This window comes from Canis aureus, chromosome 28, assembly GCF_053574225.1.
Source record: "Canis aureus isolate CA01 chromosome 28, VMU_Caureus_v.1.0, whole genome shotgun sequence".
In the NCBI taxonomy this organism is placed as follows: domain Eukaryota; kingdom Metazoa; phylum Chordata; class Mammalia; order Carnivora; family Canidae; genus Canis; species Canis aureus.
The window spans coordinates 23080118-23093486 of record NC_135638.1 but is presented as its reverse complement, the minus strand read 5'-3'; the positions used below and the strand labels follow the sequence as shown (position 1 = coordinate 23093486).

Below are 13369 nucleotides of genomic sequence, written 5' to 3'. Positions count from 1 at the left end.
GACTTAGTATGTATGTAGTTTACGGTTTAACTTTTCATTTAAATAGAGAGCAAGTAAAAATGAAGTGAACATGTTTGGATTCACCTGCTTTAACATCTCTTATATCCACCCCTTTCACTACTGCCATGATCTCCAGACCATTCTCTCACCTCCTAGTTTTTCCCTGATAGTCACCTGACCCACCTGTCTCCCATAGACTTGATTTATCTATTCTTCACTCCATGACTAAAGTTATCATGCAAGTATCTGATCAGGTCTCTTCTGCTTAAAACTCCCCATGGTTTCTCTTTGGCAAGAGAATTAAGAAACTCTCTTCTGTAGGCAAATGAGCTCTGGGCCATCTGGCCCCTGCCTATATCTATGGGACTATTCCCTTTTTTCCCACTTTTGCTCAGTGCTTCGTGGAAATTACTTACATATCCTTGAAGGTAAGGTGTCTGGTAGTTTCATCTCCGTCACCTATATTTCATGCCTTTGTACATCTTGTCTCCACTGTCTTTCCCCCTCTCTCCAGCCCTACTTATTCTTCTTGACCCAGTTCAGTTGCCTTGCCCTTGGGGGTCTTTCTTCACCAAAACCATTCTCTCTTCCCAGCAAAGTGGATGGACCTTTCCTTTGTACCACCTTGGACATGCCTCCAGCATGGCCCTTAATCCATCATGTGCTTCCATATTTGTCTCTTCCACTGGCCTGAGAGTGAGGTAGTGTTTTGTTCATGTTGCGTTCCTGATACGGGACCATGTTGGGAATATAGTAGGTGCTAAAAACATTCCAAGTGGACCTACAGGGGCCTGACAAAGCTAACAAAAATATCAGAAGTGAATACAAGTATCTGTCATAATCTACCTCTTCAATATAGTGTTCTTGCCCTTAAAATAAATTAAGGACTTATTTGACAAATTTATTTTTAACAGAATTCAAAACTTCACCTTTTAGTTTCACCCTATAGTTAGTTAATTCATCCAGTAAATATTTACTGAGCAGTCACTAAGTACTGGCTTCTGTTGGAAGCATGCGGGTACGATAGATACAACTATAACGGATACAACATAGACGGGTATGTATGTACTTCCTATGTAGTTGTCTCTACCTCCTTCCTTGATTTTCTAGCCAGATACATGCTAAGTATTGGCTCATTTAATCTTCATGATAACTTTATGAAGTAGTTGCTCTTACTCTTCAATTACTGCATAAGTAAAATGAGACTTAGAGAAGTCATGTAAGCTGTGATGAACTTACTAGTCCTAGGTTCCCATAGGAACCAGTTAGGACTAGGTCTCCACCGCTGACATTTAACCATGATGCTTTCCATCAGTCCTTCACCAAATATTTATTGAACCTTTCCTAAAAGCACACTGCACATGCATAGCAATGTTCTAGGTTCTAAGAGAGAGATAACAGAAGCATAAGATGGGTCTTATTATTTCATCGGCAAAACACAGTGATGAACCACAGTGAACCCGTGAGGTAGAAGACTTTAGAAGATACCTCCTTTCTCTGCCCTAACAATTATGCTGTCTGTAGTGGACACTGTCTGGTGAAGACTTTTACCTTGTCTCCTCTAAGAGTCTCAATAATCCTTCTTGAGCCTAACTGCTCTAGACTTCAGTTGTTTTTTGTCCACTTATTTTTACCATCCTAGCCATTTTTAAGTGTGCAGGTCGGTAGTGTTCAGAACATTCACATTGTTATGCAATTATTGTCCAAAACTCTTCAGCTTACAAAGTTAAAATTCTATACCCATTAAACAATAACTCCCATACCCTGGTAACCACCATTCTACTGCCTCTGTGAATTTGACTGTTGTAGGTACGTCACATAAGTGAAATTATGCCACTTAAGATAAAGACAAAGTGGTTTTTTTGTGTGTGTGTGACTGACTCATTTCACTTAGACTAATACCCTTCCTCAAGGCTCATCCATGTTATAGCCTGTATCTAAATTTTCTTCCTTTTGAAGGCTGAATAATATTCATTGTATGTATATACCACATTTTGTTTATTCATCTATTAATAGAAGTTTGGGTTGCTTCCACTTTTTGACTATTGTGAATAACGCTGCTATGACCATAAGTGTTTAAATATCTCCTTAAGACCCTGCTTTCAATGCTTTGGGTTAAATACCAAGAAATGGATTTGCTGGATCATTTGATAATTCTATTTTTAATTTTTTGAGGAACCGTCATTTTATTTTCCATAACAACTGCACCATTTTACATTCTTACCAACAGTGCACAAGGGTTCCAATTTTTCCACATCCTTGCCAACATGTGTTCTTTTCTGGCATTTTGTTTTTGTTTTTATAATACCCATCCTAGTGGATATGAGGTGGTATCTCATTGTGGTTTGATATGGTTGGATTTCGTCTTGTTTGTTTTTTGTTTTTTTACTTCCATGTAATTATGCTTGCCAAATGCATAAATAGACTAGGATAGCAAAACTATTTGCACCTGTAATACTGCAGGCAATTTTGGCTACTGTACCTCCAGAAAGATATAACAGACTTAGAAAAGGCTTAGAAGAACAATGACAAAAATTGTAATAGGATGCTTTTCTTTTGGGGGAAAGAATAAAACTATTCTACTTCTTTGTCTGGAAAGACAAAGACTGAGAAGGGCCATAATCAGAGTTTATTAATTTAAGCTCAGAAAGAAAGCTCTTACTCAGTAGGAATGGAGGCCACTCTCTTAACTTTGTCTGAGGACAAATAAAATAAACTAGTACTTTGTGAAGGGAGTAAGACACATAAGGAATTCATTAATAAAAGTGCTAGAACCTTGCATATTATCTTTTTCCGAAGAACATTCCCTCTCATTATTGCACTTGTTTTCATCCCACCCAAGTTGAATGGATAGGACAAAGATCGTTATCCCAGGAGAAAAGTTAATCTGTAGAAAGGTGAAATGACATAACCACTAGTCCTCTTCTGGATTTACTTGTCGCACAACTAAAAAGGTAGCTTAGGTTGTGTCTATGCCTGTAAATAGTTCAGGTTTTTAGACTATATTAATAGGTGGAAGATTTACACTTTTTTTTTAAAGCTAGAAAAACACACAGACACTGGAGAAGAAGGAACAGTAACCAAGAATATCAATATCCATATTTTGTCTTAAAAGTTGAAAACTACATCTGGACCAATTATCATCAAATATTAAACTTTCTTAAAAGCTTAAATTTAAAAGCTTAACATTTAAAAATACGAAAGCTAGGACCGCCTTTGCTGCATCCCAAAGGTTTTGAACAGTTGTGTTTTCATTTTCATGTGTTGTCATGAATTTTGTTTTAATTCTTCTTTAATTTCCTGATTGACCCATTCATTCTTTAGTAGGATGCTTTTTAACCTCCATGTATTTAAGTTCTTTCCAAGTTCCTCTCGTGACTGAGTTCAAGTTTCAAAGCACTGTGGTCCAAAAACATGCAGGGAAGTATCCCAATCTTTTGGTGCAAGTTGAGACCTAATTTGTGACCCAGTATGTGATCTATATAAATATAATGGAATACTATTCAGCCATCAAAAACAATGAAATCTTGCCATTTGCAACGATGTGGATGGAACTAGAGGGTATTATGCTAAGTGAAATTAGTCAGAGAAAGACCATTATCTATCATATGATCTCACTCATATATGGAATTTAAGAAACAAACCAGGATCATAGGGGAAGGGAGGGAAAAATAAAACAAGACAAAATCAGAGAGAGAGAGACAAACCATAAGAGACTCTTAATCATAGGAAACAAACTGAGGGTTGCTGCAGCAGGGCAGGAGGGTTAGGGTAACTGGGTGATCGGCATTAAATAGGGCACGTGATGTAATGAACACTGGGTGTTATATAAGACTGATGAATCACTGACCTCTACTTCTGAAATCAATAATACATTATATATTAATTAATTGAATTTAAGTAAATTTTTTAAAGTAAAAAAAAAAAATCCAGTAAAAAAATAAACCTTATGAAAGAGAAAAAAATAAAATTATTAAAGCTAGGAGACACATTATTCTAGTATTTTCCTGCACTTAAGGTATTTTATAAGCCAAAAAAGAACACAATCAAAAGTGCTTGTGGAACTCCCCAAACTTTCTGAGACTAGAGTCAAAGAAATTAGGCTCTAAATCTTTCCAAAAGGATCCCTTGGTGCCACTCTGAGGAACAAAATGTGGAGCTGATCTGACTCAATGTGGCATTTGTTAAATTCTTAAGAAATTGGGCTGGCCCATTGCTTCTTTCAGATCATGCATGGAATTAAGAAATACATAATACTTTGTTTCTTTAAATCACAGGTCATAACTGGGATCTATAGTACTGAGCCAGCCCACAGATGTGTTTTGCTTGACCAACATACTTTTTTAAAATTAAGACAACATTTTAAAAATCAGAAGATTTCATGTTAAAAAAAAATCAAGATTCTGACTTTTTTTGAAAATCTAGAACTATAAGACTTTGCATTCCTATGAGACCACAGCCAGGTTGACGCTTAAAGAAGAATCCAAGTGCCCCACTAGATGGAGCATGTCCTTGGGTCCTCATGGCTCCCACCACTCTCCATTGCACCTCAACATTTAGGCCAAGGAGCAGTTGCCATTTACCATCATGCCCCTACTGCTGTTTTTCTCATGTTCAGGAACAGCACTATACACCCACCTCTCTATCAAATGTGAAAAACAGAAAAGATAAAAGCTCCTTGATTTTTCTTTTTTTTTTTCTTAAAGATTTTATTTATTTATTCATGAGAGAGACAGAGAGAAGGGCAGAGACATAGGCAGAGGGAGAAGCAGGCTCCCTGTGGGGAGCCTGATGTGGGACTTGACCCCCGGACCGCAGGAACATGCCCTGAGCCGAATGCAGACATTCAACCACTGAGCCACCCAGGCGTCCCATTTGTCTCCACTTTTAATGGCCTGTTGCTCTTTAGGAGAAAAAAATGACTCTTGGTGTCCTGGAGACATTCTAGACAGGTTTATTATCTTCTTCGTGGTCTCTTCTCCAATCTTGCCTCCTCTGTTCGACTTTCGCTGAAATGCCTGGGATTTTTTCCCCTCCAATCCCGTTGTTTTGCTAGAAAAAAAGGTATATTCTTTTATTTTGTTATTTTTTCTTTATGCTTTCAGAATTAAAATATTCAATTGATCAATAGAGCCATTTTTAATATTGGAAGTATCATTGTTTAAGTTTTCATACTTTACTATAACAATAACCGTTGGTGGGAGAAGATAGCAATAGAATACAGATGTATTTAGTACAGGCCATTTACGTATTTAAAGCATTAAGCATAGCTTATCATAAAATGATGACATCTAGAAACAACCCTGTACAATTAATAAGAGTTATGCTTGCTTGTCTATTGCTCAAGGAGGCGTGTCTCTCTAGGAAACCAGATATATTTGAATCCCACATGCCTAAAGTTTCCTTAAGAGATGACGATGGCAATATTTATGTGTTGGATTTCTGGTTTTGTGAGTTTTTCCAGACATGATAAACAGGCCTGGTGAAAACTTTTAATGTTTGGGGATACCTGGGTGGCTCCGTGGTCGAGTGCCTGCCTTCGGCTCAGGGCGTGATCCCAGGGTCCTGGGATCAAGTCCCGCATCGGGCTCCCTGCAGGGAGCCTGCTTCTCCCTCTGCCTATGTCTCTGCCTCTCTCTGTGTGTCTCTCATGAATAAATAAATAAAATCTTTAAGAAAAAAAAAAGAAGAAAAAACTTTAATGTTTGACAGTATAAAACATTGAATAATCAAATGCTAAGATACTTGAATCAAGAAAGGTGGGGATCCCTGGGTGGCGCAGCGGTTTGGCCCCTGCCTTTGGCCCAGGGCGCGATCCTGGAGACCCGGGATCGAATCCCACATCGGGCTCCTGGTGCATGGAGCCTGCTTCTCCCTCTGCCTGTGTCTCTGCCTCTCTCTCTCTCTATAAATAAATATATTATTTATTTATAAATAAATAAAATATTAAAAAAAAAAAGAAAGGTAAAGTCTTGTAAAGTTTGACATGTAAATGAAGTAATTCAAACTCTCTGTGTCATTTTGGAAAAGTCATTCAGAGAAGTTGGACATCTTTCTCCCTGCTGACCTTTTTCACGCAGATGATGTGAGAATAAATGAGTTGGAGTGTGTAGAATGATTTAAATTCCTGGCCACGGTTCCATCCGGTCTTAGTAACCTATCCCATACTCCATCATCCAAAGTACTGTTCCCAGAACCTTGATTTTTAAAAAATATTCCCGTGAAATTGCAAACGTGGTGGGTCTTGCAGGGTTCCTGAAGAGTGCCACTTCTCTGCTCCTGGTCATTGCTGACCTAGCTGATCGCGGTTACAATGCAGACGTCCCCAGTCCCCACCTGGAGCTCTGGCGCTGGGACAGCTTTTCTTGGCAGACTTAGGACTCAGCTGTGGCCTGGGCCATCTCTGTGCTCCAGCCAGGCCCATCAGCAGTGCCTCCCCACCAGCTACTGGACCCAATTACAGTCACTTCATAGCATCCTTGTCAAGCTTCGACCTCCAAGGACAATTTTAAATGATAATGAAGTCAGGCTTCTTGCACAAGGGGAGGTAGGGAAATTGTATGTGGAGGGGGAGAGAACTGATGTTTTTAACTATCAGCCAGCATTAACATTTTAAGTCTTAAAACATAGAAATGATCACTGACCTCTGTCTCCTGAACAGACTATAAGAGAGTAGCATAGACTGGATGGCTGAGTGGCTTATAAACACCAGCCATTTATTTCTCATGGTTCTGGAGGCTGGGAAGTCTAAGATCAAGGTGCCTGCAGAGTTAGTGCCTGGTGCGAGCCTGCTTCCTTGCTTATAGATGGCTGTCTTTTTTTTTTTTTTTTTTAAGATTTTATTTATTTATTCATGAGAGAGAGAGAGAGAGAAGCAGAGACATAGGCAGAGGGAGAAGCAGGCTCCCTGCAGGGAGCCTGATGTGGGCTTGATCCCGGGACTCCAGGACCATGCCCTGTGCCAAAGGCAGGTGCTAAACCGCCAAGCCACCCAGGGATCCCCTAGATGGCTGTCTTATTATGTGTCTTCACATGGCAGGAGGGGCCAGAGAGCCTAGTGGGGTCTCTTATATAGGGACATTAGCCCATTCATGAGGGCCTCACCTTCATGATCTAATTCACCTCCCAAAGGTCCCACCTCCTAATACCATCACCTGGGTCATTAAGTTTCAACATACACATTTGGCGGGGGTTGGGGGGACACAAATACTCAGTCTCTGGCAACTTGTTTACTCTTATTCCTGCTTTTGGAATTCAGATGTAGATTATAGACAGCGGGATGAAAAAGGAGAAGATTAATGTGGTGGGTTGAGGTGAGCACAGAGTGACATCCCAGCCCCACTGACCACACGCCTTGCGTGAGGTGCTCTAATAGCGTTATGCCATTTGAACCCTGTGATCTAGCTGGGGAACAATTCCTAGCTCCATTTTACAGTTGAGACATGGGATCAAAAGAGAGGAGGTGACTTGCTCAAGGTGATCTATACCAAAATCCAGATGTTTCCCAGAAGTTCACGTTCAGGGCTCTTTCTCTTCTCGTTCTTACCCTCCTAAGCCCTGCCTTGTGAATCTTGTTATAGGAGTCTTTGGCCTTAAGCTTCTTATCATTCCTGTGAAATAATCATTCTAATAATTGAGAATCAGCACAGTTGGTGTTTTAGGCACCGAAGTCCTGAAACTCAGAGCGGTGAGCAGCTGCACCTTAAAACAAAACTGAGCTCTTCCACCAGTGAGGCAGGACATCATCCCATTCATCCATCTCAACAGCTGTAAGTGCAAAATGGTGAATTTCATTACAGAATAGCTTAGGGAAGAGTTTCCCAATGAAAAGCCAGTATTGCAATGTCAGTGGTGAGGGAGGCAGTACAAGGCCATGAAAAAAAGAAGTGTTTTGTGCTTTCCTTCCTCTTGCATATTAACTCAGCTCGAAGGGGTAGGGTCCCTATGCTCCATCATCTGCGGAGAACCCACCAAGATCAAGGGCGGCATCTCACACTAGGGTGGCTGTCAGTGATGAAGACAGACACGTCTGCAGGCCCCCTCAGCCCTCACTGGGCCTGAGCTACTGAGAATCACATCAGCCCTTGAAGAGAGGGCGGGCGGGAGGCAGGCGTTTCTGTGAGTCAATGTCTCCTCTAAGAGGCTAGATGAAGTGAAATATCAGACTGTGGAAAGTAAGACATCTCTTGACTATGAGCAGACACCTTTTCTGTTTCTCAGTCTTGAAAATGTCAATGTCACAGCCAGTACTCAGCTTTGATGGAGCTTAAGAGCATGGTCTATGGAGCAGATTGCCTGCATTTGCTTCCTGGCTTTGCTACCTAGGGTACATGTGGCCCTCAGAATGTTATTTAGCCCATCGGGCCCTCAGTTTTAGCATCTGTGATATTTATATGGGAATAATAGATTAAGAGCATCTGCTACGAAGGTGTATCATCAGGATTAAATGAGTTGCGGGTGTGACACTCAGAAGAGAACTGGGCTGAGAGTAAGCAGGACATAGATGTATCTGATTCCTTTCTGCAGCATCTTACAGCCTCGGGAGTGGGCTGAGCTACTTAGGGGCACCTGCTAAAGTCTCTCTAGGCTCTAGGCTTCCCAGCCTCTGTGTCCAACCTGGAATACTTCTCTTGAGTGTGAGTGTGGGCCATGGACAGGAAGCAGCAGGCTCACCAGGGAGCTTGTTAGAAGTGTAAATTCTCTGGTGCCTCCCCAAGTCTTCTTAATCAGCATCTCAGGGCGGGCTCAGAATTCTGATGTAACATGCTCTCCAAGTGATTTTTAAGTTGGAGGAACATTGTTTCAGGATCTTCTCTTTACTGAGAAACTTTCAGGAATCCCGATGGTGGGGCTGCAGTGGTCACCACGGTGACTCCGGGGACCAAGTGTCCTCATCAATCCCTTTGATTTGGGGACTGCTTAGAATTTGGATAGATTGTTTAGGACCTTGACATGATCAGCTTAGTTAATTGAAAGAGTGGCATTTAGAATGGGAGGGGAGCCCTTACTGATGCAAGTCCAGATTATGAACTGGGCTAAGGCTTAGGGACAGTTTGTAGATTATTTGACCTTAGATCAGATTTCCATCTACCATCCCATATTTGCAGTCCAGATGAGTCTGTAAACAGGAGATTGCAGGTAACTCAGGACCTTGGAGGATGGTTTCCAGTGCTGCTTAGTTATCAGCTAAGGCTCATAAAGGAAATTGACGGCCCATTCTCCGTAATAAAGAGTGTAGTAGGCGAAGTAGCGTTTGCTGGGTTTTCCCAATATTTGAGATACTACACAAAGGAAGCACTGCAGAGATGTAAAGAGGAGGGGGGAATAAGTGAATAGACGTGACCATTTAGCTCTCTCCCCACTACCATGTCTCTATCCATCTATTTATCTCCATCTCCAGGATATTTCCCCTGTATGATCAATAAATATAAAACACATTTCTGAAATGGACTTCCTTGATCTTCTACAGGGCATACGGCTTTTTAGTTACTTCTTGAGCAACAGCAAAACCATTACTTTTCCAGTTTCTTCCTGTGCTGAAAACATGAAGGCATTAGTCAACTCATTACCTTCGGATGCATTACAGCGTCTCTTGGATCTGCTTCTTAGAGGCTCCCTCTATTTTAGAGGCACAATCCAGTTCAAGTCCATATTGCCTCGTGGCCTGATGGCTTCAGCGACCTCTCGGCTGTAACCTTGATGAACCAGCCTATTTCCTCCTCAGTGCACGTACCTCCATCCCCCGTTGCCACAACAACAGCCCTCGAAGACTTTTTCCTTATCAAGTCATTCATGCCTTTGACAAAGAACCTATTCTGCCTTTATTTTGGCCATTCTATCAAATCCAAATATCTCTGCCCAGGCTTGAAGCCACTCTCTAACTCTACCTCTTACATTTCGGCAAGAGAATTCCTCACAGTCTTTTTCATTCTATAGGAAATCAGTGTACTGTATTCATCCCTCTACTTCTCCCACGTCCAGAGCACGCACATACCATCCTCTCCCACGTGTGCCACTAACACACTTCGCCCATCTTTTGTTTTTCTTCCTGCACCCCTTCCATTTGTCCTCATCTCTTGTTTCAGAACTCTTATCAAACACCCTGTTCAGTCCTCTCTAACCTTATTTGTACCACTACTGCTATCTCCACACTCTTATGTTGCTTTGCAAATATCTCCAAGTGATTTCTCTATGTAGGGTCTCGTCTAGATAGTTTACTGCTAAAGACCAAGGCAGCAGAGAATTTTCCATTTCTTTTGTTAATGCTACACTTGGGGGAGCAGCCCAGAGTGCTGAGGTTGATAGAATGTTCAGCATGAAGTGGGCACTCACTACATGTTATTCACCAATTACAAAAAGGTTGCTTGATCCCCCGAAGACAACCAGAGGAGTAAAAGCAGTTAGGAATCCTCCTAACTGAAGCCTATTTTAGGGAGCTCTAATGAGACCCAATTAGAAACCTTCCTCCTGCTTTCATATGATTCATGTGAACAGGAAAAGCTAATACGTGAAAAAATCAGGCTAACTGTGGCTTTTTGGACCATTGCACGCTTCTCTTATGCTCTGAATGCTTGCCTGGTTTGCATTACGATTTCCTTCCTTGCTGGAAAACTGCATAGTCTTTCTCCCTTTCTTTGGAAGAAGTGGGACCTGTTGGAAATGTGAGGCTCCAGGATTCAAATGCAATGGGCTTGGCTGGAGTGCTCTGTAGTGCATTTCTTGACAAGTCCTGAAAAGACTATTGAATTCTAGCCTGTGCTTTTTTTTTTTTTTTCCTGCAGTATTTGGATGTGTTTCAGCTGCAGTGTTTGACTGGATAGAGTAATCGAAGTAGTTTTTTTCTTCCTCAGCAATCTTATGTTACAATTTCATCCTTTGCAGTCAAAATGGAATATTTTACTCTATGCAAATACTTTTGAGTGCAATAGAATCATAGCTCTTTTCATAAGCGAACGATCTATCTTTTAATATTACACGTAAACAGGTGAAAATATAAACTGGCAGTGCTCTCCTGGTAGAAAAACTGGCAGGTATTTGGTGACTTTGCTAGAGGATACCAAGTTACAATGAAGATTTTTTTTTTTTTTTTAAATTAAAGACAGGCATTTTGGAGGGACTTTTACTTAATAGGAAAAAAATAGTTTTCCTCTTCAGTTTCATACAATTAAAACACTAGAGTTAGTAACCTCTGTGATGTCATAAGCATTGTGCACATGTGGTGGGTTGGAGTTTTGATGCTCTGTGTAACAGGCTCTTGTTCCCTGGTAATCTTCAGAAAGCTGCTGGGCTTTGAATTTGCTCCATATCTAAAATTCTAGCTTTAATTATCAGATTAGCCTGCATTTTTTTCTTTGTGAGTAAGGAGAAGAGAAGCTGAAATGTGTTTATTATTCTGCAAAATGCTTGAGATGGTCGGATCCCAAATGTTTAATTTTGTTCTGGAAATGAGAGCTGTCAAATTATAGACTCCTTCAAGCCAACGGAGGGAAATTAATAAATCAAGGGAATAGAGTCACTGAGTGACACGGCATAAATGGGTGTTCGTGTGGTGCGCTCTGCTAAACAATGCTGGAATTGTGCCTTCCAGGGTCCCTGCAAGTCATGAACAAAACAAGAAAGATTATGGAGCACGGGGGGGCCACCTTCACCAACGCTTTTGTGACTACCCCCATGTGCTGCCCCTCCCGGTCCTCCATGCTCACCGGAAAATATGTGCACAACCACAATGTCTACACCAACAATGAGAACTGCTCTTCCCCTTCATGGCAGGCGATGCACGAACCTCGGACTTTTGCTGTATATCTTAACAACACTGGCTACAGAACAGGTAAAGTTAGTGGACCTCCTTGCCCATGAACCTCTGGTGGTACTTCTTAGATACAGAAAAATGCCTCGTATAATGAAGTATGTAAGGTTCCAGTAAATGGAAGTAGTGTAGGCTTTTCTCTTCTATTTCAGTACCCTTCCGATTCCATCCTTTTTTTACTCTGAAGAATGTACCAATAAGAGATCCCTTAGAAAAAAAGAGTGGTTCTCAGTGGGCACATTATGAAAGTGTTATATTCTTCAGAGCACCCAATGATTGGAGGATCTGGAACAGAAGAGTGTTCACCCCATTTACCTGCTTACCTCTACCTCCCAAATCTCAAGGGATTTGGGCACGCTTTGAGGCTTATCTTAGGTGTCGGTAAATTCCTGCTGATTGTTTCAGTGAGAAATCATTAAATGTTTTGAAACTGCTTAGCATCTACTCTAAGATCTAGGACACAATAGATGATGAAAATAATTTTTTGAGTTAATAAACAACTGAATGAAGAAACCAATGAGCTGTACCTTATGATTCATTCATTTATTCATTCTTAATTGATAGAATTTGGAGTTTCTTTAGCTCAGGTTGTGGGATTTTTTTTAGGTTCCAGGTGTTCATGCCCATCTTCCTTTTTTTTTTTTAAGATCTTGTTTATTTATTCACAAGAGACACAGATAGAGATGCAAAGACATAGGCAGAGGGAGAAGCAGGCTCCATGCAGGGAGCCAGTTGTGGGACTCGATCCCGGGACTCCAGGATCATGCCCTGAACTGAAGGCAAATGCTTAACCACTGAGCCACCCAGGTGTCCCTCATGCCCATCTTCCAAGAAGGAAAGACATCCCAATTCTACCCCTACTGTCATTGTTTAACCTACGTAGGGCAACAAGAGGCTTCTGGTTAACTGGTCTTTTTAAAATTGGGGACCTCTTTCAAGAAAAGTCATAAATGTCATATCAGTCTTTCTAAGAAAGAAGTAAGGCTCCTTCAGGTAAGCTTAGCCTCCAAAGCCTTTGCATAAAGGCCAAGAGAATTCTCAGCATGTCGATGCTCTCGTTGGATTTTCCAAACATTTCTTCATGAAAGGCAACAAGGATGTTTATAGAAGGGCTGCAAAGCATATAGTTTTTTTCAGAGCTACCTAAACTTATAAGCATTAAAGATATCATCATTAAAACTCGTTGGAAATGATTTTCAAGTCTACAAATTTTCTATTCTGAAGATGGAAAAGTAAAGAGTTTCAGACAAATATATTCTCTTAAATACCTTTAAAAAATGAAATTAATCTTTCCCACTGGACTTGGAAAATATGAAGCCATTTGCTTCTTTGCAGAACATTCTGTGGGCATTTAATACTTGTTATTCATGGATAAAAATATTGATTTTGACTATGATAGCATGGTCATTCACAAACATCTCAAGATCTCCATTCAGAGAGGAAGCTCCTCCCATGACTCTCAAGGGTGTTTGCTTATGCTTTGGAAAGAAACTAGGTTACTCGAAGTGCCTTATCCTAAGTGTGTTTTCTCACATAAGTGATTTAAATTTATGGTACCTTTCA

At 40.8% G+C, this 13369-nt stretch overlaps 1 protein-coding gene across 16 annotated transcripts in view; it reads left to right on the top strand.

The window, feature by feature from the left end:
• SULF1 (sulfatase 1) overlaps nucleotides 1-13369 on the top strand; it is a 175509-nt gene that overhangs the window by 94457 nt on the left and 67683 nt on the right. For 14 of the 16 annotated variants that reach the window (XM_077876650.1, XM_077876644.1, XM_077876647.1 and 11 more), the window contains one exon: nucleotides 11588-11827. In XM_077876650.1, the coding sequence (XP_077732776.1) occupies nucleotides 11588-11827 (240 nt within the window). Of the gene's footprint in view, nucleotides 1-11587; nucleotides 11828-13369 lie in introns of those variants that run through there. The other 2 variants (XM_077876655.1, XM_077876658.1) reach the window with 1 other exon arrangement.